We start from the raw sequence: 25,507 nt of genomic DNA, 5'->3' as shown, positions 1-25,507 counted from the left end.
ATAAACTGGAACCCCATAGAAGTGCTATTAGACCTTCTAAAAGGAAGATCCACAATGACCCTTGGTTCTCCAGGGATCTAGCGGAGCTCCATTTACAGAGCAAGCAGCTGGAACGTAAATGGAGGAGGGGATACGAAGTATCCAGTCTGCTGATCTTCAAAGCCTTTAGGAAGAAATATAAGGCGGCCATTAATTCTGCAAAAAGGGAATACTTTTGCAATAAAATCGCTACAGCCAAGAATAATTCTAAAGAAATATTTAAAATTGTAAAATCTTTTACTGATCCCAAGGTCCTGCACACCTCCATACCGTCATCTGTGGCACTTTGCAATGAAATTGCATGTTTTTTCGAGGACAAAATTAAAAACATTCAAAGAAACTTTAGGACTTGGAAAGCGGAAGATTTTAACGATGTAAATGAACCAGACCTCAGTTCTAATCTTCCAGTTCTGGCATCATTTCAAGCGGCCACTTTAGCTCAAACTAAAGAGGCTATATTAGCTTGCAAATCTGGTTCACCACTGGACGTCTGCCCCCCGACGTTTTTACATCATATTATTGATGTGGTTAATCCTGTAATCAATGGCATAGTGAACTCCTCTCTTGCCTTGGGTAAAGTGCCCACAGATTGGAAATTCGCGATTGTCAAACCTCTAAAAAAGAAACAGAACGTAGATTCCTCAATATTATCCAACTACAGGCCCATTTCGCTTCTCCCCATCTTGGGTAAGATCACTGAGAAAATAGTGTGTCAACAACTGGCAAGCTTTATTGAATCTGCGTCCATCCACCATCCTCGACAATCGGGTTTTCGTCCCAGACACTCGACGGAGTCAGCGTTACTCGAGATCACGGACACCCTTAAATTCATCTTGGACAGTGGCAGGAAGGCAGTCTTGATTTTGTTAGACTTGTCTGCCGCGTTCGATACCATTTCCCATGACATCCTGTTAGCCAGATTAAGATCATGCGGCATTACAAACTTGGCCCTGGCATGGATATCATCATTTCTGTCTAACAGGAAACAAGTCATCTCCTTGGGATCTTGCGTGTCATCTGAACGCACTGTCTCTACGGGTGTCCCTCAAGGGGCCTCCATCAGTCCCCTGCTGTTTAATATATATATGGCCCCTCTGATCTCTTTGATCTCTTCATTTGGAATTGAGACCACATCCTACGCTGACGACACTCAACTCATTTTGTCTCTGGAGGATAAAACAACATCAGCAGAGGAGAATTTTAAAACCTGTTTCTCAGAGATCATTAAATGGATGACTAACAACCACCTCTGTTGTAACACCGATAAAACAGAGATCCTTCCCATTGGCAAAAACAACACATTCCAACCCAAGGATTGGTGGCCAGAGGATACGGCAGCACCTCCATCCATTGTGGAGGTTGCCAGAAATCTGGGAGTTTTGTTTGACACCTCACTTTCATTTAAGCCGCATGTATCAAAATTAACAGGGATTTGTTTTAGCCACATTCGAACTTTGAAAAAGTTCTTCAATGTCATTCCAGCAACAGCAAGAAAAACAGTTACAGTAGCTCTGATTCTGTCACGGTTGGGCTACTGTAACAGCCTTCTTGTTGGGACCAATAAATCGTCCTTAAGACGGCTTCAGGTTGTCCAACATGCAGCTGCCAGACTGGCCCTGGGCCTTCCTCATAAATCATCGGCCTCAGCTGCATTGAAGACTCTACATTGGCTATCAATTCCTAAAAGAATTCTTTTTAAACTCCTCCTGACAACCTTTATGAGCTGTTCGAGGAGTCGGCCCCGCCTATCTCTCTGCCAGGTTTAAACCATATACCACTGCCAGAACTTTACGATCTAGCTCAGCTAATCTTTTGGCAGAGGGCAGGTTCAAACTGTCAACTAGGGGAGGAAAATCAGCCTCAATACTTGGAGCTAAAGCATGGAATCCATTACCTAGGGAACTGAGGGCAATACAACAGCAAGATCCATTTAAACGTGCCCTTAAGACCTGGATATTTGGTCTATCTGATGCCTGCTCTCTTGCTCTAATTTAGATTGCTTTGTATCAGTATGCTTGGTTATCTGCAGCGCCAGGAGGCTCCAGTCGGAGTGACAGTTGCGCTATATAAACATATCCTTCATTTCATTTCATTTCTGTCGTGGAGAGCTTTGTGTGCGTGGGTGAGGAGCCTGAACGTGATCCTCTTGCTGACGGGGAGCCAGTGCAGGTCTCTCAGGTGGGCGGAGATGTCGGAGTAACGAGGGATGTCCAGGATGAGTCATGCAGATGCATTCTGTATGTCCTGGAGTCTTTCTGTAGTTTGGCTGTGGTTACAGCGTAGAGAGCGTTCCCGTAGTCCAGCCGGCTGGTGACGAGGGCCTGGGTGACCGCCATTCTGGTTTCGGTGGGGATCCACCGGAAGATCTTTCGGAGCATGCGAAGGGTGTTGAAGCATGAGGATGAGACTGCGTTGACTTGCTTGGTCATCGTGAGGGAGGAGGAATCTGCTGCTAGACAGTCTCTGTTAGGCATGGGCGGTGAACACCGCTCTGTTCATGGAGTTTTATGCACTCCGCGGTCCGAGGAGCTTGCAGGGTGCAGAAAACTCAGCTCCACGTAGTGCACCAGAGTTTTTTCCACGCTCGCGCTCGCCAACGGATTTTCTACTCGAGCAGCAGGAAGATCAGCGCAAACTGCAGTTCTCACTGCACTCCACCACTTGCGAAACTCCGCCGAGTTTTTTTGTCACTTTCACGGATTTCCGGGTAGCGAAACTCCTCGAACTACACCCAGGCCTGGTCTCTATCAGATAAGGCGTTACCAAAGGTAAGTAACCTTTTCATTATGTTCAGATGGTATTTTTAAGTCTGATTTGGGTGCAATACCTTTAAACATCTACTGATAAAACGTAATTGGTATTAATGTGATACAGTATTTAATATTTTTCTGGAATTCTTCAAAAAATAAAAAGGAGATTATGAGCATGATAACGCTTTTAATATAATGCATGCAACCCCAGTGGATGTGTATTATTGTGAAATGTTTTCTATTCGTTTAAAACTTTTTTTACAACGTAATTTTTTTTTAAAGTATTTGTATAGCATGATCCCAATTGTATTGGCAGTTTACTTTTTTTAAGTGTTTGAAAGAATAAATGAAAATATAAATTATTGTTGTTTTATCCAACTTTACAGGAGGTGCTGCGCTCGATCTGAAAGCCTGTCCACCTAAACCATCTCGTTGGATTCTTGATATGACGTGGCTAAATCTTGTGGAACTCAGCAAACTCCAGCAGTTCTCAGAAATAATGAATCAGGTGCTTCTCTGCTTAGAACACATAATTATTTCATATAAACATATTATAAATGTATTCTGGTTTTAATTATTTTATCACAATATTGATATAATTTCAGTTTAAATGATTGTACTTGTTGGTATATTAGAACAATGATAGATAGTAACATTGCTGTTCAGCATTATCTAAAAGAAACATGTAGTGATAGATTCCTTACCTTAGAATATCCCCAGGCATCACACTGGATCCGGAACGTTTTCTCGTCAGCAGTACCCCTGCGCGTTGGTAGGTGGCGTCATGCAGCTCCGCGTCTGTCGTCAGCGTCGTGATCACCGGGATGATGTCGCGGCCAGTACTTAGATGCCGCCCATGCGCACTGACATCAGTTCTTTCTTTTTCCGCGCCAGCAAGCGCAGATCCGGGAAGAGCTAGTACCCCCAGTCAATTTTTGACTGAGTTTTTGAGGCTTTTTGTCTCCTGTTTTTCTTGAGTCAATCGACTCCTGGTGCCATAGGGATGCCCGGGATTAAGAGCTGTGACGGACCCACACCAAGTCTGTCTCCACTGCCTTGGGTGCGACAGTCGCGCCCTGACTGTCGGGCCAGCCATGGCGCTGAAAACTTTGCGGGAGCGGTCCCGAAAGTTGCTGGAAGTCCGGCAGTCGGCTCCGCGCTGTTCAAGGTCCCGGTCCCGTTGGAGGTCGAGGGGCCGGTCGCGGAGTCGTCACCATCATTCTTCTGGATCTAAGTATTCGCACTCGGGGTCAGGTAAGTCGAAGCATTCCAAAAAGAAGTCGAAGAAGTGTCGTCGCTGTTCGACTTCTCCTCACCCGTGACGTGAAGCGTCTGAGGGTGCGGGCGGTGCCACCCCGCGGTTCTGGCGGAGCCTATGATGTTGCCGCCGGCCTACCGGCCCTTCCCAGGTCCGGCGGCGATGCCTGCCCAGGTGCAAGAGTTTCTTGCTGCCATGGCTTGACTCTTTGGGCCGTCTGGCCCCGCCGGTGCGCCTCCGGACCTCGTGGGCCCGACTGGGGGTCCTGTTGTTCCATAGCCGGCGGCTCCAGCCCTGGAGTCGCCAATGGCCCAAGCTCTGGCGCCGGTGCAATAGGCCCCCACGCCTGGCTGAGGACATCTGGTTTTTCGGGGGATGTCCAGAATACCCTGATGGACATGCCCTTTGATGGCATTCGCCTTTTTGGCAACAAGGTAGATAGTGTGCTGGAGCGCTTTAAGGACTCGCAGGCTACAGCCAAGTCCTTGGGCCTGTAGGCCACTCAGCCTCCTCTGCCTTCTGCCTTTCGCTCCTTTCGTAGCCGCGGAAGGGGCACCCCACTACGTTCATAGAGCCACACACCAGTGCAGCAACAACCTCAGCGCGGCCGTGGACGTGGGAACCATCGAGGCGGTTCAGGGGGCCAGCGGGCGGGTCAGTCCACCCCCACCTCTCGGCATCCACTGCAAAACCTTCCTTGTCCGTCCTTTCAGGCCCATCAAACGCCAGTGGGCGGATGGATTCGCCATCATCTCCTCTACTGGCGCACCTTCACATCAGACCAGTGGGTGCTGAAAATTGTATGAAGGGGTTACTCACTCCCCTTCGAGACTACCCCTCCAGCCATGCCACCTCAGTACCACCGCATGTCGGGGGATCACTTGGCTGGCACTTCTCCTGCAGGTAGTTGCGGCCCTCTTGGCCAAGGGGGCCATCGAGCGCATTCTGACGCCCGAAGTAGGTTGTGGCTGTTATTCCCACTACTTCGTGGTTCCAAAGAAGGACAAGGGCCTGCTGTAGGTGAGTAGGGTCTGCTTCCTATGGTCACCCCCACTTTTTGCTTTTGCTTTACTGGTTTTCGACTTAGATGTTGCTGTGGGCCTGCTAATCAGACCCACAGCCCAGCTGTTCTCTCTCCAAGTTCAAACTATGCACTTTAAGTACATAACCCAATTGGTAAGGATCACCTTAGGAGTCCCTGTACAGTGTACCTTAGGTACCAGGGCATAGGTGTACCCTAGGCCTATCAGGGGCTGCAGCATGTATTATGCCACCCTTTGCTGGCCTACCATCATGACACAACTGGCTGATCACTCAGCTGGGGCAAGGTCGTGTAATCACCCCTTGCTGATGTATAGTATCCCTATACCTACCTTATATATAGACACATGGGTAACCTGTAAGCCACTCCTATGGCAGGCCTTAACACTCCTGCAGGCAGAGTGCTTGGTAACATGTGAGATGGTGCTCTAGCAGGAGCTGAGCCTGTCTGCAGCTTTCGGAACCATGTCCTTATAGCTGTTCTATGATATCGCCTACCATATACTCTTGAAGTGCCTTATAATCCTTGCGGTTATGGTAACTATGGTTTGGCTTTATCAAAACATGTCGTGTAAGGTGTCTAACACTGTGGAATACTACCCCCACACCATTTCTGTCCGTGAGGATAGTATTCCCCCCTTCTAGAGGGAGAAGACATGTTAAGATCCTACTTACCCGGTTAAAGTTAACCAGAGCCCCAGCATCACAAAATGGATGCTGCTGCCGCGACACAAGTCTGACCTCCTGCTGCTGGGAGTCCTCCCAGCCAGGGAGGCTTGGACAATAGGTTTCCTGCCTTGGGAGGTGCTAGCACCACCCCAGACAGGACTTAGTGTATTGGGGCAGGGAGGGATGAAAGAAACGAGACACTGCCTGGGTCACACAAGGTGTCCCATGCATAGCCCGGTTCAAACCGGTGCTGGGGCACTCCAGCCCCAGCCCTGGCGCGAAACTGGACAACGGGAAGGGGGTGTAACCACCCCCCTCCCTGGTCCCACCCATAGGAGGGACCTAGCAGGTAGTCCAGCCCCCCAGATTAGTATAAGAGTGGGAGCTGGGTCCCTAGGACTTTAGATTATCCCGAACTGAAACTAGACACGAAACTCTGGACCTTCGACATTCGACGACAAGAAGACTGAAGAATCTCCCTTGTGGCCAAGGAGTGGCCACCCTGTGCCAAAAGGCACCATCAAGCGACCTGCCGTTTGCTTTGCCCAAGTTCTACGAGGAACCGACTGCAGAGCCCGACCAGCGCCTTGACCTCCAGACTTCTCCGACCCTGATCCACATCCACAGCAGAGCTGAGATCTGTGGAGGCGACGAGAGACGTGGGACCGGCTACCTGGGAAAAGTGGCGAGTAGCTTCCAGCGCAGCTTCTGAGGCATCCTCAAAGTTGTGCTCTGGGGATTGAGAAGCCCCAACCCCGAGCACTATCTGCACTGAAGATCAGCCCTCCACACTCCACGAGTTCTGCGTGGGGCCCTTCTGCATTTTTCTGCTCGACGCGTCCTTCCTCTGCTGGCCCGTTGGCTAGTAGCCTCAGTGACGACGAACCCTTAACTTTCCACCACTGGTTTGGCTCCTCCGGACTGGCTCTTGCTTCCCTGTGAAAGAGAAGCACCTCAGACCTTCCTGGTCTGCACCCAAAGCGAACTTTGATTTCCGCGTGGGTTGCCTTTGCCAAGGCTTGTTGACTCCAATCGGGACGTCGACTCCGCCATCAGGAAGATCCTTTGTGGGACAACTCGTATCCTGGTCCTGGTTGTCCTCGACGCCGTCGGGTCCACGTGGCTGCAGAGACAAGCTTCAAGACATCACCTGTGTTCAGCACGACATTTCCTGGTTCCACCTGGTCACTGGCTAGTGACCCAGACTTTGTCCCCTCCGCTTGCAGGTGTTCTTCCTTCAAGATCCATCCTTGGGTCCCCCGGACATCTTCCTCCTGGCCGCCTGCCAGCATCTTTTCTTCAGGCATCCATAGGATCCAGCGACGACACCCGACACATCTTCACACCTATGCACCCGTCTCCTGTGGGTGAGGTAACGCGAGTACTCCGGTGCTCCAATGGATAAGTGTCTAAGTCTTTAGTTGCTTCCTCCTAGTTACTTCGGAAGTGTCCTTATTCTTTCTATTTCTAACTATTACATTCCCATTGACTATAATGTAACCCGCGTGTGTGTTTCCACACTGCACACGCTTCCCGTGGGCCTCCCACTTCCTAACTATTGGTAGGGTAGTGTAGCCCCAGCGATTCCCTAGGCCCTAAGCCTACTCCCTGTTCGTGACGTGGTACTTATACCACTTTCTTAGTATATGGTTTGCGTGGCCCCCGGGCCTAACTGTATTTTTCCTGTGTAACTTAACATATGCTGCTTCAGAAATTGTTTGTACTTAGACCTCTGAACTCATAAAGAGTGCTGAGGGTATATGTTAGAATAAATACATTCTACTTTTATATATACCTGGTGTGGTGTCCTTTCATTTGGTATTCAAGGGATTGTAATGGTATAACAGCTGGCTTCACATGCCATACAGAGTTTAGCCTAAGACTGCTCTTGTCCATGCTACCACTAGGATAGCTGGTCTATAAGGTTGACTTTACAACCAATCACCATAAGGGTTGTTTGGACTGATACAGGGTGTACACTAGAACTAGTGACATCATATATCAGGCCAACTTCTCACACCTGCGTCCTATCTTAGACCTTCGGAACGTCAACGGCTTCCTCCGGATGGAGAAGTTCAAGATGCTCACATTGGTTCAGGTCTTGTCTGCCCTAGACCCGCAAGACTGGATGGTAGCGTTAGACGTGCAGGACGCCTACTTTCATATTCCTGTCCTGCCGGCCCAACCTGCGGTTCACGGTTGGCCACGAGCACTTTCAGTTCACCGTACTCCCCTCTGGCCTTACCGGAGCCCCTCGGGTGCTCACGAAAGTGATGGCGGTGGTCGCAGCTCATCTGCCTAGATCAGGGGTTCCAGTCTTCCCCTATCTCGACGACTGGGTGTTGAAGGTGGGCTCACCCCAGGCAGTCATCTCCCACCTCCAGACTATGGCCAACCTCCTGCATTTGCTGGGGTTCTCCATCAACGTGCCGATGTTGCACCTGGTACCCTCTCAGAAGTGCCTTTTCATTGGAGCGGTTCTGGACGCGGCGCAGTTTCGGGTTACTTCTCCCGAACAGCGAGTCTGGGACATTCGGGCTATGATTCTGATCTTTCAGCCCATGTCCTGGGTTTCGGTCAGGATGACCCTAAGGCTGCTGGACCTCATGGTCTCCTGCATCCTGCTGATCAACCATGCCAGATAGCAAATGCAGGCTCTGCAGTGGGACCTGAAGTTCCAGTGGGCGCAGCATCAGGAGGACCTGTCCGGACACGTCCAGTTCTCGGAGGGCACTGCATATCAGTTGCAGTGGTGGCTCATGAACGAACCAGCATTGGGTCAGAGGCAGATCCCTTTCCCTTCCCCAACCAGAGCACGCGATAGTGACGGATGCGTCCCTCCTAGGATGGGGTGGCCACAAGAGAGAGGCGGAGATCAGAGGCCTCTGGTCTCCGGCAGAGTCCAAGTTCCACATCAACCTTATGGAGCTTCGGGCAATCCATCTTGCACTGAAGGCATTCCTTCCCTCTGTCAAGGGGAGAGTAGTGCAGGTGTTCATGGACAACACCACCGCCATGTGGTATTGCAACAAGCAGGGCGGGGTGGGGTCGTGGACCCTATGTCAGGAGGCTCTGCGCCACTGGACATGGCTGGAACATCAGGTCATTTCCCTGGTGGCTCAACACCTGGCAGGTTCGTTGAACTCCAGGGCAGATGAGCTCAGCCGCAGGTGCATGATGGATCACAAATGGCGTCTTCACTCGGAGGTGGCACAAGGTATCTTTCAACAGTGGGGAGAGCCTTTTTTAGATCTATTCGCTACCAAAGAGAACGCGCAATGTCTTCAGTTCTGCGCGTTGGAATTTCCAAGGCGACACTTTTCGTCGCGAGTGGAGTTGTGGTCTATTGTACGCCTTTCCGCCTATACCACTTCTACCCAGAGTGCTGAAGAAGATCAAGCACGACCGGACCCAAGTTATTCTTGTGGCGCCGAACCAGGCTCAAACAGTATGGTATCCCGAGTTACTCAATATGAGCGAGGATCCCTCGATTCGTATGCCTCTTCGGAAGGATCTTCTGTTGTAGCAACAGGGCACGGTCTTGTACCTGAACCTGTCCAGTCTCCACCTCCTTGCGTGGAGATTGAGCGGCGGCAGTTGATTCCCTTTGACTTGCCTCCTGAAGTCTGTGATGTGATTCTGGCAGCCAGGCGTCCCTCCACTAAAGTGGTATACGCCTGCAGGTGGAACAAATTTGTGTCATGGTGCACATCAAAGGCTGTTGATCCCCTTTCTGCCCTTCTTTTTGAGGTCCTCTTGTTCCTTCTTTCTTTGGCCCGGAAGGGCTCTGCTCTGGGTATTATCAAAGGCTATCTTTCTGCCATTTCAGCCTTTCTCAGGCTACGTGATCAGCCCTCTCTTTTCAAGTACCCTGTTGTAAATAGATTTCTCAAAGGCATTACACACCTTTTCCCTCCTATTCCGTTTGTGATGCCACAGTGGGACTTGAATCTGATTTTGACCTTTCTGATGTGCGCTCCTTTCGAGCCGCTTTACAACTGTCTTCTTCGTCTTTTGACTCTGAAGACTGCCTTCCTGGTTGCGAGTGAGTGAGCTCCAGGCTCTTTCTTGTAAACCTCCTTTCCATTCATCCGGACAAGGTTGTGCTCAGGTCCCGGCCTTCCTTTTTGCCAAAAGTTGTCACGGCCTTTCATATTGGGCAGACTGTTACCTTGCCCACTTTCTTCCCTCCTCCACATCCTTCCAGAGAGGAAGAACGGCTCCACCGTCTGGACCCAAAACATGCACTTTCATTTTACCTCCACCGCACCAACAGTTCTGGGTGGATGACCAACTTTTTGTTGGGTACGTTGGCACCAAGAAAGGTCGGGCGGTGCACAAAAGGACTATCTCCTGCTGGGTTGTCTTGTGCATCAAAGCCTGTTATTCTTTGGCTAAAAAAGAGCTTCCAGTGGGGCTGCGTGCACATTCCACTCGAGCAACTGCAGCAACTACTGCATTGGGACGTGGTGTCCCCCTGCAAGACATCTGTCAGGCAGCCACGTGGGCATCATTGTACACGTTTACGAAACATTATTGCCTGGACAGCCAAGTCCGGAGAGACGGTCTTTTTGGCCGTTCTGTTCTCCAGGACTTCCTGGTGTGATCTTGGTTCACAGACCCACCACCGGGGTTGGTATTGCTGGGGTATCTATTCTAAGGTAAGGAATCTATCACTTTGTGTTTCTTTCAGATGAACAATTTACTTACCTTTGGTAACAATGTATCCGTAAGAAGAATTGGTAGTGATAGATTCCTTACGGCCCCACCCATCCTCCCCGTTCTGCGAACTGATTTCTAGGGTTAAAGTTATCCCTTTCAGGGCCCACGTTTCAAAGCACCACTGGTCAGTATCTTGCATGGCTCTGCGTTCCTGGCACTGAAAGTTGTGTACAGAACTGACGCCAGCGCGCGTGGGCGGCGTCTAAGTACTGGCCGTGACGTCATGCCGGCGATCACGACATCGACGACGGACGCTGAGCCGCACGACGCCACCTACCGACGCATCAGGGGTACTGCTGACGAGAAACCTTTCCGGATCCAGTCTGATGCCTGGGGATATTCTAAGGTAAGGAATCTATCACAACTAATGTTTCTTACAGATACATTGTTACCGAAGGTAAGTAACTTGTTCATTTGTGAAACAGGTCAAGTGTACATATTTTTGTATTGTGTATTTAATGTACATATTAATTTTTTATTGTTTATCTACTTTCAAGGTTTAAGCTCATGTTTGTGAGCCTAGCTTATTGCTTTGTTTGCTATCAATGTGATTGTTGATTGTATCAAGGTTTATGTTCATGAGCGCAGTTTAATGTATTGTTTCCTGTCAATGTGATAGTTGATTGTATCAGGGTTTAAGTTTATGTTCATAAGCACGCTTTAATGTTGTGTTTGCTACCATTGTGTTAGTCGATTGTATTAGGGTTTAAGTTCATGTTCATAAGCACAATTTAATTTTTTATTTGCTACCATTGTGGTAGTCATTTGTATCAGGGTCTAAGATTACGTTCATAAGCACAGTTTAAGTTTCTTTTTGCTACCATTGTGATTGTCGATTGTATCATGGTTTTAGCTCATGTTCATAAGCACAGTTAAATGTTCTGTTTTCTACCATTTTGGTAGTCGATTATATCTGGGTTTAAGCTCATGATCATAGTTTTCTGTGTGCTACCATTGTGATAATCGATTGTATCAGTGTTTAAGCTCATGTTCCTATGCACAGTTTATTTTTCTGTTGCTGCCATTGTGATAGTCGGATAATGGTTTTAGCTTATGTTCATTAACACAGTTTGTTCTGTTTGCTACTACTGTGATAGTTGATTTTTAACAATAATGCAGCATGAAGTGAGCAATGGCCATTGTAAATAAGAATCGAGAAAGATTGAAACTATTCATTATGATGGACCCCAAGCAGATAAATAGCTACAATGGCAAAGCATAGGGAGGAACTTATTAATGAACTCTCACAGTGTACACCATATGCATATATTATATTGTGATGTCAATTGTGTAATGGTGTTGCCACGTTACTAAAATCTGGTGTATCTTCATACTTCCATGCAGACACGTCTCCCTTGCCTGAACCCTTCCCTAACTGTTGTTTGTTCGTTTATGTCAGTAGGACGCCAGTTGTGTCCCACTTGAATTCTTTTTGTACTTTATGTTATACACTGATTGAATATTAAAATTCTGTCTGGCTGGACAAGGAATATAGCGCTGATTGAGTCTATATTTATGAATAATATTCTGATTGTCTAGGGACCAATGTCTTTAGAAATTATATACGTACCCAAGGTCCCTGACAAATTGCCTACTGGGTTCCCTTGTTTTTCTAAACATCCACTCTGCACACAACCTCCATGAGGTTCATGGGAACTTACCTTGGGTAGTTCCTTGTGTCCCCTGCTCCTCCAAGTCTCCTGGTCCAAGTCCCGACTTCAGTCGCAGTTCTCATTCCACTTTTTTAGTTTATGGAATGGTCTCCCCCTTGAGTCACTGTATTCTGTGCTGCTTACCTTATTTGCAATTGAAGTATTGTTGTGTATTTGTGTTGATATCAATGGGTAGGGGATATACCAATGTGTGTGTTAGTGTTGTGTAATAGATAGGCATATTTTGATATATACTGTGTTGTTCTTTTTCGTTTAACCTGCACTACATGATTAGATTTTGTAAAGCAAGGTGGTTAACACTTCTTCTGGATAAGTCTTAAGGCTTCTGTCCAAAGCTACTGTAGGAAGGTGGAATCTGACTGCATGGTTACCCCCACGTTTTGCCTGGTGTTTTGCTGGTTTTCGACTTAGTTTGAATGGGATCCTGCTAATCAGGACCTCAGTCTATCTGCTTTCTCCCTAAATTGGTTGTTCAAGTGCTTTAGGTACACTTCAGATTGGATTCTGGGGTACCCTTATCAGTCCCTAGTATATTGTACAGTATGTACCATGGGCATAGGTACCCCAGAGGCCTCTCAGGCGCTGCAGCATGTATTATGCACTCCTTACTTAGATATAGGTTTACTATATCTATCCTTGTCACTGCACATATAATCAGTCACCCCTATGTCAGGCCTTATCAATCCCGAAGGCAGGGTGCTGGGTTTTATGTGAGAGGGTGCCCATGCATGAGCAGAGCCCCTCTGCAGCCTTCGGAACCTATATTCTGGGGTTGTTTGTGATGCAGCCAAACCATATATACTTAAGTGCATTATAACCTCACGGTAAATGCTAACTTTAAAACAGCTGCATGGAAACATGTTTTGTTTGGTGTCAAACACCTTGGAATCATACCTCCCACACCAGTAACTGGTGTGGGAGGGATGATTCCACCCTACTAGAGGGAGAAATATGACAACACCGGTACACCCGGTACCAGCTTTACAGACCCTGGCATCACAAAATGGATGCTGCCAGCCACAGACACGAGTCTGACCTCCTGCTGCTGGGTGAAACTCATGAAGGGGACAGCTGGACAATAGGTTTCCTGTCACAGGGAGGTGTGACCACCTCCAAGACAGGCTTTAGTGTATTGGGGCTGGATGGGTGCACTCTGAGTGTGCTTTTATGTCTGCACTGGGGGCACATTTGGTGTCCCCGTGCGCAGTCCATCTCAAACCGGTTGCAGGGGCTCCTGCTCTGGTGCGAAACTGGACAAAGGACATGGGTGTAGCCACCCCTCTGTCCTGACCCTCCCATATGTGGGTCACCAGAGTTTGTCCCACCCCTTCTTTGGGTATAAAGTAGGAACCCCTGGCTACAGGACTTTGGATTTACCTGGACGAAACTCTGCTACAGAAACCAAGTACTTCGACTATCTACACAACGTTGGATGACTGAAGAATCTCCCTTGGAGTAAAGGAGTTACTCCCCTGCAAGGCAGGCACCTGAAACGCATCTGACCGGTTTGCATCTACGCAGCTCCTGAAGGACTCCGAAGATTTTTGCAACACAGGAGGTGGATTCCTGTGGTCTCTGAGGTTCATCCGTGCACTCAGCAATTCTGAGATCCGCATCCCTCCTGGAGACCGTACAACCCGAACCCCTGGGCACCGTGTACATTTGCAGCAGCATATGCTTTTTGGCGATCCCTGAGGCTGTGCTTTGGGCTACTTCTAGTCCTGACTCCGAGCAATGTTTCCACCGCAGATTACTGGCCTACACTCCACGAGTGTTCCGTGGGCTGGTTTTTCATGATTCCTCTCAAGGACCCTTCTCAATCCCTTGTCCGTCAATCTGTGGGTCCCTGAGAAGGGAACTTTAACTTTCAGTGGGCTTTCCTGGTTGCTCCAGACGTGCCCTGACTCTCCATCGCTTGTGGAGTCCCCAGGACCTTGCTGGTCCACACTGAAGCATCTTTTCTCTGACCATGTGGGTTGCAGATGCCAAGGCTTGTTGGTCTCCAATCCGGAGACTGACCCCCCAGCACTCGACATCCTTTGTGGGACAGCTCACCTGCAGACTTTGGTCATTGTCGACATCTCTTTGGTCATTGTCGACGTCTCGGTCATTGTCGTCATTGTCGACGTCCCCGTGGCTGCAGAGTCAAGCTTCACCTCACCTCACCTGAAACCCCCACCTTTGGTGGGCATTTGTCTGTCATGCCCCTGGTCACTGTGAAGTGACCCAGACTCTGTCCCCTTTGCTTTCATGTTCTTCTCAGCTCCGATCCAGGCTTGGATCACACCGGACACTTCTCATCTTCCTGGCAGCAGCACTTCTTCGCATCACGCCATTGAAATCAACGAGCATTTCCGACACCACTTGACCCCTATGCACCCGGCTCTTCTGGTAACACGAGTACCTCGGTACTCTCAAGGGTGCTGGCCTTAGAAACTTCAATGTTCCAAAGGGTTTGCTTAAAGTCCTCTCCTAAGTGTCCTTAATCTTTAAAATTCCAACTGCGACTTTCCCATAGGATTGTGCGGGGCTCGCGCCTGTGTTCTCACACTGCACGTGTCCACATTGGGTCCCCTGTGTCACTACCTTGGGTGATTCCTTGGGGTCCCAGCGATTCTACGTGCTCTAGGCACTGTTTCTAGTCAAGTCGTGGTTGTTATACCACTTTCTTAGTATATGGTTTGGTCTCCCACTGGAGCCCACTGTGTATTGTGCTATTTACTGTCGTTCTAGTACTTTAATACTGTGTATCTTGTTCTCTAATCTCATAAAGACGTTAGTAGAGAGTGTTTAGTAATAAATACATATATTTTATATATATACTTTGTGTGGTTCTCCTTTCATTTGGTCATCCAGGAGGTTATAATCTGGTAAACCAAGCTGCTTTACATTCCTTCGAGACTTAGCCTGAAGACTGTTCTCCAGAGCTACCACTAGGATAGTATTCAATAAAGGTTGTCTTTAACCTAATCATCAATAAGGGTCGTTTGGACTGGTGCAAGGTGCCCACTATAACTAGTGGACAGCATATACCAGGCCAACTTCTCACAGCTACCACTTAGAGAGCTTTATATGGTTGCCTAAGACTACTAAAATCACCATAAGAGATGCCTCGATTAGTGCAAGGTACTACACGTAAGTGTGCCCCATATACTAAGCCAGCCTCCTACGGTGTATGTGATTGCAGAGTGCCGCTTCAACACTCTGGTAGAGTTGGTTCTCCATCACTCCACTGTGGCTGATGTGTTAGTGACCAACTTTCATTATGCAGCCCCCGAGTGCAACAAACCCACGGTATATGAGGTGTCTCCCATCCATGACAACTGTGAAATGGAGCATACTGACATTACACATGCGTGGAGGTGGCCGGTATGGGAAGGTGTATGTTGGTGTGTGGAAAAGTTATAACCTGACTGTCGCTGTCAAGACTTTCAAGGAAGACACTATGGAGGTGTAGGAGTTTCTGAAGGCGGCTACTGGCATGAAGGAGATCAAACTCCACAACTTTAGTGCAACTTCTAGGTGTGTGACCGTTGGAGCTGTCGTTCTACATTGTGACGGAGTACATGCCATTCGGGAAATCTTCTGGATTGCGTATGTGAGGTGAGGAGGTGAGAGCTGTGGTGCTCCTCTACATGGTCACACAGATCTCTTCCCCCATGGAGTAACTCGAGAGGAAGAACTTAATCCACAGGGATCTTGCAACCCGCAACTGCTTGGTTGGAGAGAACCATGCGGTCAAAGTTGCAGATTTTTGCTTGATTCGACTGATGAACAGAGACACATGCAATGCACATGCTAGAGCTAAGTTCCCCATCAAGTCGACAGCACCTCAGAGCCTGGCTGTCAGTACTTTTTCCATAAAGTCTGATGTCTGGGGGGCTGACAGTGGGTGATCTAGAGTACCGTGGGGCACGTAAGTTAATTGAAGTCCCTGGCCAAGAAGGAGATACATGAACCACATACCTTTTCAAAATTATTTAGAATATGGTCTAGGATTGGGTATTTTCCACTAACTAAGGAGATCCCAAAGTTTACACAGCCAGAGGTTAGACAGCCAGGATCCGTTTTCTGGGATCTTTTCGAACCCCTAAGCGATGTGATCTCTATGGCTTTTTCTCTGTGATCTTGGGGGATATGTCTGTTTGGTTGGGAGGCCAAGGATAATGTAAATTGGGAACTGCAGTATATCAATACTAAAGACCGTTTCTCTATCATTGTATCTTTCATATATTCACATGCCTGAATCATTGCCAGTCATCAGTCTAGGACTCCCCTGTAGTGTTAAATAGCAGTAAACCGTGTTAAAATAACCACAGGCTTCAACAATTGTGTTTGTTAAGAATTACATCCACCTCATTTGAAACAATCTGAACTTCAGCTATTAATGCGAAAGTGCCAGCCCTTCTACTTCTCCTAGAGGCCACCATAGTTCAGATTTCTATCTCAGTTTGTGTGTGAGGGAGTCCCTAAGAAGAGCTCTTCTCTAACCCAATCCCTTTGTCTATCGGAGTCTTCTTTTATATATTTTTATTTATGCTTTATGTAACCCAGGCACGTGCTCTTATTTTGCCTACATACACAATTGTATGCTGTATGCCCCTTTTACCATTACTATATATGTTTAGCTATTCTCATTGTACCTCATGTTATTGTTGTTGTGCTTACTCTGTAAAGCGCTCTGATACCTTTGGGTCTAGTTCTCGCTATATAAAACTCACAAATAAATAAATAAATGAGGGGCAGGGTCAAGACTTATTTGAATATGGCTGGGTCTAAACTGGGGTGGCATGATGAGCAAAAAAACAAATGATTTGACCCAGATCTCTTGACTGGGTGTGAATGTTTGATTTGTACCGCATTCTGTCCATCATTTGTGTGTCTTTTATTTTCTTGCCTTAAGTGCGACGAATATGCCCAGATGTGGGTCCAAGAATCGCTGTGCCACTGGATTCAAGCTAGTCTGGCTGATGAGGGGTGATACCCTAAAACTGATCCCAAGATGCTTGTTTCTGGTCCAGGGAGGACCTGGCTTGGTGGTTTGGGCTGGACAGTTCCCATGAGGAGTAGGGTCAAGTCTGATTTGCACATGGCTGGGTCTAAACTGGGGGTGGCATGGTGATCAAAAGAATGATGAATTTAACTTAGATCAGTTGAGTGGGGGTGAACATTTGTGTAGTAACCACATGCACAGTGGTTAGTAGGTAATAAGTATTTATTCAAGAGTACTTCTTCATAGTTGTACATCGACCTCCAGCTTCTTCAACTGACTCTCTTTCCTGGAACTTCTCAGTTATGTCATTCTATCACATCACCAAGGTCTACTATGGAAGAAAGAAATCTCCACGCATCTCGCCCTTACAAGAAAATTCAGCAGAAAATTGATAAACTAAGCATACCAACTAAGCATACAAACGATAATAAACAAAGTGAGTTTAACATAAAACTACTGTAATATTATCTTAAGCAATGGATTGAAAAAGAAAATCAGAAAATATAAATGGTAATAACAAAACAATTATTCAGTTAAGTTTGGAATATTTACCTTGCACAGGCTACCCATACTCCACTCTTTTCCATCATCCAGAGTAACCACAGAATTCATGACTTTTACCACTCTTTGTGGCTTAGAACATTAGCTTTCACCTTTTTTGACAAATCCCATTCTTCTAGTGACCACCCAATCACCACAATTAATTCCAACAATCTTCACCCCCTTCCTTATGTCATAATCATTCTTATTGCGTTCATGAGATTCTTTAACTCTTGCTGCAATCCATTCGCGATCCACCCAAACTTGATCTTTCTTTTGCAACCACACGGGATACTCTTTAGTTGCAGGTTCTCTTCCTTTCAAAGCCACAAAAGGTGAAACACCCGCAACAGAGTGAGGAGTCACTCTATGAGCCCACATCATTTTGACTAATTCCTCCTTCCACAATAATCCATTAGCCAAAGACAATTGGATGTTGTCCATAATGATGCGATTAACTCTCTCAACTAGTCCATTTGCCTGTGGTCTAAATAGCGTCACTCTATCATGTTTAATTCCTAATCCTGTAAGAAACTTTGTCATGGCAATAGAAACCAGCTGTACACCATTGTCTGTGACCAAACTCTTAGGTATCCCTTCCTCCAAGAACACACTTTTAAAAAATTCAATCACACTCTCAGACGTAATATGTTCCACAGATTTAACTACAAACCATTTACTATGGTAATTCACCAAAACGATCAAAAATCTGTTCCTGACACCAAATCTTTCAATGGGACCAAGAAAATCCATCGCCAACTTCTCCCAGGGTCGATCAGGAGCCCACACACACCCTAATGGAGGTTGGCGGATCACTCTACATTTATCACTATTACTACATGCCTGACAATCTCTAACAATCTCTTCCACCTCTCTATCCATCTCAGGCTACCAAAAATTCTGCCTCAATCTCCTTTTGCATATGCTTCTTCCCAAGTGTCCTTCGTGTACAAGTTTAATCAATCTCCCACTCAACATTCTAGGCGGAACAACACAGTTACACCTCAAAACAGTATCCACTTGAATACTCAACTGATCTTTCACCTTTACATATTATTTCAATTCCTTACTTAAGGCCAAACCATTTCTCCACCCACCATGTATAGCATCTTTGAGCTCCATGTGCTCTCTATCTGCACTCAAAGCTTCACTCCACTCTTCATGTCTTAAGGTCAATTCTCCATCACAAACAGTAGACAAAGAGTCCACCTCAATCAATAAAGAATAATCCCCTTCTTCTTCCTCAACTGGCATACGGGACAAGCAATCAGCTATGACATTACTTTCACCCCTGACAAAATCGATTGGAAAATTTAAATCCATCACTGACAACAACCATCAAGAAATTCGAGGAGTCACATTTCCTTCAAGACTCTTACCACCTTTAAAAATATGCAGCAAAGGCTTGTGATCTGTTCTAAGAACGAAAGGCAATCCCCATAAATAAAATCTAAAATGATTCATCGCCCAACAACAACCCAAGGCTTCTTTTTCAATGGCAGAGTAAGATCTCTCTGCACCCTGTAAACGACGCGATGCAAACCCAATCACTTTCTCTCCATCATCCATCCTCTGGGTCAACACAGCGTCCAATCCAACATTACTCGCATCAGTTGTCAACATAGTTTTCTCTTTAGCATCGAAGTGAGCCAACGTGGGCGCACTAACCAGTGACACCTTGACAATTTTAAATGCTGACTCACAAGCCGAATTCCATTCATATAATACACCTTTTTTCAACAACGCCCTCATGGGTTCAACAGTGTCGGAAAAATTGGATACAAACTTTGAACAATACTCAGCAAGACCAAGAAACGATTTCAGCAATTCCTTATCAGTAGGCCGGGGAGCATCAACAATTGCCCTAACAATACTTTTTTTTGGTCTAATCCCATTGGCGGAAATTTCATGGCACAGATAATTTACCTGTTCTTTCCTCAGTCGACATTTCTCCTTTTTTATTGTTAATCCATGTTCTGCAATTCTTCTCAAAACTTCAAACAACAACTCATCATGATTCTTGAAGGATCTGCCAACTACCATTATGTCATCCTGGAAACACAAAATTCCTCGCATTCCCTTAAATATGTCTTGCATAATCCTTTGAAAGTCCGCGGAGGCTGAAGCTAACCCAAACGGCATACGACGGTAGTGGAAAGCCCGCAGCGGTGTGACAAAAGAAGTCAGGGGTCGTGATTCCGGATGTAGATTCACCTGGTGATAAGCAGCAGACATGTCTAAAACGCTAAAAATCTTCCCACCCCATCACACTCAACATTTCTGCTATATTGGGGAGTGGTTGACGATCAACCCATATGTTTTTGTTTAAATCTCTCAAGTCTATACAGAGACGAATCTTATTTCCTTCCTTGGGGGCAATGAACATTGGGGCGAGCCATTCTGAAGATTCAATGAGCTCAATAATTTTACATTCCAGCAATTTGTCAAGTTTCTTTTAAAGCAGTTCCCTCATTAGCAAAGTTATCGGCCTAACCTTGTGCACCACTGGACTAGCATTGTTCTTCAGAATGATCCGGTGGGTGAATTTCTTCAGTATACCTAAATCAGTAAAGACATGGGGAAATGACACTATCAATTTCTCTCCCCAGTCAGCATTATCCTCTAAAGCAGGTACATTACATTCTTACGCAGACTCTACAACCATCACCAGTTCTTTAGCATTAGGATCAAGAATGATGTTAAGATCCTTTTGATGATGCCATCCTAAAAGATTTGAACCATCATCAGTTACATACACTCTACCATGTACACTGTTATTTTTGAAAAATATGTCCATCCATTCAATCCCCACAAAGTTAATTCTTTTTCCACTGTAACCTACTGCTTTTATATCAGGATGTTATAAATCCTTCATGTTTTTCTTTAACTCTTTCTCTTTTACTTGAATATTACCAGAAGTGATTGCACAATGGGGTTTCTCAAGTTTTTCGATACTTTCCATTTGTATGTCCTTATTCTCATTAATGATTACTTTACAATTGTGGTCAGGCATTTCACACTCATCCACAGACAGCATTAATTCTTCTGTAACCTCTCCCAAATTTTCTACTGTTTTAACACTTGGACTATGTACTTTAAATCTGCACATTTTAGCTAAATGACCCTTCTTCCCGCATGACCTACACGTGATGTTTCTAGCCCCACACGCAAAACTAGAGGCAATATGCCCAGGACAACCACATCTATAACACGTAATCTTTCTTTTCACAACTACAGTAGGTACACTTTTTGGGTAGGATGCACATGGTACTCCTCCTTTAGCAGTGTTTTTCAGTCTAACCTCTTGTACATCCAGGGCAACCACCTCTTTTTCTGAAGATTTTACAGTCAATTTTCCCATGTCAATCTCCTTCATCCAAACAGCAGTATGTTCCAAGCTCCTGGCAATATGTACAGCTTCTTCTAATGTAGGATCTAAGGACAAAAGTCTTTCCTTGACCTTTGTGTCTCTAGTACATCTCACAATTTGGTCACAAATTAAAGACTCCATTCCTTGACCTTTGTGTCTCTAGTACATCTCACAATTTGGTCACAAATTAAAGACTCCATTAAATCATGAAACTCACATCTTATTGCCAAGCCACGCTGTGTCGCCACATAAGTCATAATATCTTCGTAATGTGCTTGTGCTCGACAAAAAAAATGTGCCTCTCAAAAACTACACTAAGTTTAGGTATAGAATGTTTTTCCAACATTTGCAATGACATATCATATACATTCACAGGTCGACCATTACCAATTCCCAAGGAAACTTCGGGAAGATCATCAGAAATCCTTCTTCCTTCCGTCCCTAAATGGTGTAACAAAATTGCTTGTCTCCTTAACGGTCCATATTTGTCACCACCAATGGTTAGCACATAAGTAACAAAAATGTTCTTCCACCTTTTCCAGGAAATACTTGGTTCCCCAGGAAGAGGCAAAAAAGAAGGTGGAGCAGCCATACTTTGATCTGACATATCTGCAATAAAAGATTAAAACAACAAACTACCCCAACTAACAAAAAAAATAAATTACAACAATAAATTAAAACAATAATTTAAAATAATTATCTAAAATAACTATCTAAAACAACCATCTAAAATAATTATACTGCAGTCATGTGCTCTTGCACTTCGCTCGTGTAAAAACAATTGCAGTTCAGTGGTATCTTCCTCAAATGGTAAAAGTTTCACTTTACTGATGTAGATCTCATGGAGATGTAAGTCCTCTTTCTATGCAGAGATTTGGAAGCTCACGTCTACAAGAAGAATGCGTGCCAGTACGTACTTGCATCAGATGTTATTACGATCCTCTAGAAGATAACAGAACTCCCATAATGAAGATCACACTGGTGAGACATCACAATTTTGTTTAATGGTGAAATACTTCTTCGCGTGTCAATTCGCGCATGTGATTCTCACAATAATGTGTACTTTCAAAGCTTTGTCCTCCCATGACCTCGCGCCTGACTTCACTCGTCGGCTTGCGCTTCTCACAGCTTTGTTTACTTTTGAAGCTTAGGCCTGCCACGACCTCGCGCTTGACTTTACGCATCAGCAATTTGTCTATCTTCAAAGCTCATGCGCTGTGCCTCGCGCATTAAAGAATCTCAATCCTTTGATGCTCCCGCGCTGTGCCTCGCGCATCTTTGTTAATGATTGCTGGTCTCTCTTGTGCAGTTGCTCGAGCAGTCAGCACATTTAAAATCCAACAAAAATTTAGCAACAGAAATAATGATAGTCACTGAATACGACCTGACTTTAAAGTACACCCCTGAATTAACGATGCATTAACGTTGTAAGCCACACAAAGACATTTCCATTTAGATTCCAGTAATAAAACGAGTAATTTCTTCTTTGAAGGCTCACAACAACACAGGTTCACAGCAACGCTTGAACTATTGGCTAGTAGCCAAAACCACTTGAATTTGCCCAAAAAATGTGTTCTACTTCAGTAAGGCAATAAAAAAAATGAAGGAATTACTCACGGTTCTAATAATTGAAGATCATGAGCAGGACTCCTCGGTGAGCTGCTTTTCCAGGGGTGGAGGTCACCCAGTATTCTGCCCCCTGCGCAGATTCTTTTTAACTCGTCGCCAAAAACTGTAGTAGCCACGCGCACAGTGGTTAGTAGGTAATAAGTATTTATTCAAGAGTACATCTTCATAGTTGTACAGTGACCTCCAGCTTCTTCAACTGACTCTCTTTCCTGGAACGTCTCAGTTATGTAATTCTATTACATCACCAAGTTCTACTATGGAAGAAAGAAATCTCCAAAGTTTGATTGGTTCTCCATTCCATACATCATTTGTATGCCTTTTGTATTCTCACTCGAAGTTCAACGGATATGTCCAGATGTTGGTCCCGGGCTCACTGTGACACTGGTTTCAAACTAGCCTGACCGATGAGGGGTGATACCCCAAAACCGGTCCAAGGATGGATGTTTCTGGTCCAGAGAGGACCTGGTTTGGCAGTTCGGGCTGGCCTGTTCCCATGAGGAGCAGTTAAGACTGATTTGCATATGCCTGAGTCTAAACTGGGGTGGTAAGGTGATCCAACGAACGATGGATTTAAACCAGATCTCTTGACTGGAGGTGAATGTTTGATTTGTTCTGTATTCCTACCGTCATTTGTGTGCCTTTTGCCTTCTCATCCTAAGTGTGCCAGATATGCACAGACGTGGGTGCCACGCTCGCTGTGCCACTGGATTCAAGCTAGCCTGGCTGATAAGGGGTGACACCCTGAATCTGATCCCAGGATGCTTGTTTCTGGTCCACGGATTACCTGGTTTGGCAGGTCAGGCTGGATTGTTCTCATGAAGAGCAAGGTCAAGACTGATTTGCATATGGCTGGGTCTAAACTGGGGTAGCATGGTGAGCAAAAGAACAATAGATTCAACCCAGATCTCTTGACTGGGGATGAATGTTTGATTTGTTCCGCATTCCATTCATCATTTGTGTTTCTTTTGCGCTCTCCCTTTAAGTGCGCCAGATATGCCCAGACATGGATCCCGGGCTCACTGTGCCACTCGATTCAAGCAAGCTTGGCTGATATGGGGTGAGACCACGATGCTGGTCCCATGATGCATGTTTCTGGTCCAGGGAGGACCTGGTTTGGCAATTCGGCCTGAACTTCCTCAATTAGGAGCAGGGTCAAGACTGATTCCCATTTGGCATGATCTAAACTGGAGTGGCATGATGAGCAAAAGAACAATGGATTTAACCCATATCTCTTGACTCGGGCGAATGTTTGATTTGTTCAGTATTCTGCCCATCATTTGTGTGTCTTTTGCTTTCTCGCCCTAAGTGCGATGGGTATGCCCAGACGTGGATCCGTGCTCACTGTGCCACTGGATTCAAGATAGCCTGGCTGAGGAGGGTGATACCCCAAAACTGGTCCCAGGATGCTTGTTTCTGGTCCAGGGAGGACCTGGCTTTGCAGTTCGGGCTGGACTGTTCTCATGAGGAGCAGAGTCAAGACTGATTTGACTATGGCTGCTTGTAAACTGGGGTAGCATGTTGAGCAAAAGAACAATGGATTTAACCAAGAGCTCTTGACTCGGGGTAAATGTTTGATTTGGTCCACATTCCGTCCATCATTTGTGTGTCTTTTGCTATCTGTGAAAAAAGCATTACAGGCAACCCCTACAACTTGGTCTTATGACTGTTTTACTTGTAGAAAGAGACCCTAGCATCTCACAATGCTGAAGGGAACCTTTTGGCGCTTATGAGATGCAATGTTGTCAAAAGCACATCACTGGAAATCAAATACAGCACCACAGGTTTATGGTGTGATAAGTTGTGGAGCGTTTACATCATGGAGAAACTAACAGCGACTGTGCATAATACTATCCCAACAATTGAGAATATGGTCCACATTAGTGGATTACTTGAAGTAACATTCGCCCATAAAGGGTCAGCCTTTTTAATGCCCGTTCAATAAATTGATCCAGACTAGCACAAACTAGCAAGTGACCTTGTAAATATGCTGCGGCACATTGTGCCACCAGAACGTCAAAAAAGTGATGTTCCGGCAGTGTAGAAGTGCCACAAGGGGCTTTATAAGTGAGGCCCCAAGAGGCTAATTTTCAGTAACTTGCAATGTATGTGTGTGAGACAAAGCGAGAGTTTGTGTGTGTATGCGTGCATGCACGTGGGTGTGTGTGTGTTTAGCAGGTTTTAGGGTTCAGGAATAGGTTGAGAGTTTTACGGAGTTGTGGGCTATGCCTAAATATTTAACATTTAAAAATAAAAACTTCCACTGCAGCTCTGTAGACTGGCTCCTTGACAGATCTGATAGAGCGCCATGTATTTCTGAAATTTGTAGGGGTGCATCATAATCACTGATAGTCTGCACCCACATATTTAGTGGAACTTTATTAACAGGTGACTTAGAATTGTAATACTAAAGCAGCACCTATTAGAACAAATTAGAAATGTAACCATGTCATTTATGAAGCGCAATGTCGTAGTTAATTGAAAATGTATTTTGATTGGTTTTGGTGTAATGTGATGCATTTGGTTTAAACGTGCACCATACTAAAGTCTGCACGTGTAGTTTACTTATTCATGTATGTAGAGTTATGAAATCAATGCTTATAGTGTGGAATTAGAAATGTGTGTTTAAACTGTGTAAAGGCCTGAATTGCATATACATTAAGAGAAAGGCCTGTTTGTTTCTTATGTTAGCTAAATATTGTAGGCCGAAAATGATTCCTCTTGGTAAGGCTTTGGGTTTCAGGGATGTTAGAAAAACCCAGAGAAGTGGAAAGTTTCTCATTCCCATGTTTCTGTTGCAGGTGCAAGGACAGCTAGCTCGTTAGT

At 45.7% G+C, this 25,507-nt stretch overlaps 1 protein-coding gene across 1 annotated transcript in view; it reads left to right on the top strand.

Annotated features, from left to right (window-relative positions):
- DNAH8 (dynein axonemal heavy chain 8) overlaps positions 1-25,507 on the top strand; it is a 13,985,216-nt gene that overhangs the window by 12,275,485 nt on the left and 1,684,224 nt on the right. The window contains exon 80 of the mRNA XM_085610239.1: positions 3,176-3,297. Coding sequence (XP_085466365.1) covers positions 3,176-3,297 — 122 coding nt within the window. The remainder of the gene's footprint in view (positions 1-3,175; positions 3,298-25,507) is intronic.

This window comes from Triturus cristatus, chromosome 6 (genome assembly GCF_964204655.1).
Source record: "Triturus cristatus chromosome 6, aTriCri1.1, whole genome shotgun sequence".
Taxonomy (NCBI): Eukaryota; Metazoa; Chordata; class Amphibia; order Caudata; family Salamandridae; genus Triturus; species Triturus cristatus.
This window is presented reverse-complemented; position numbering and strand designations above follow the sequence as displayed.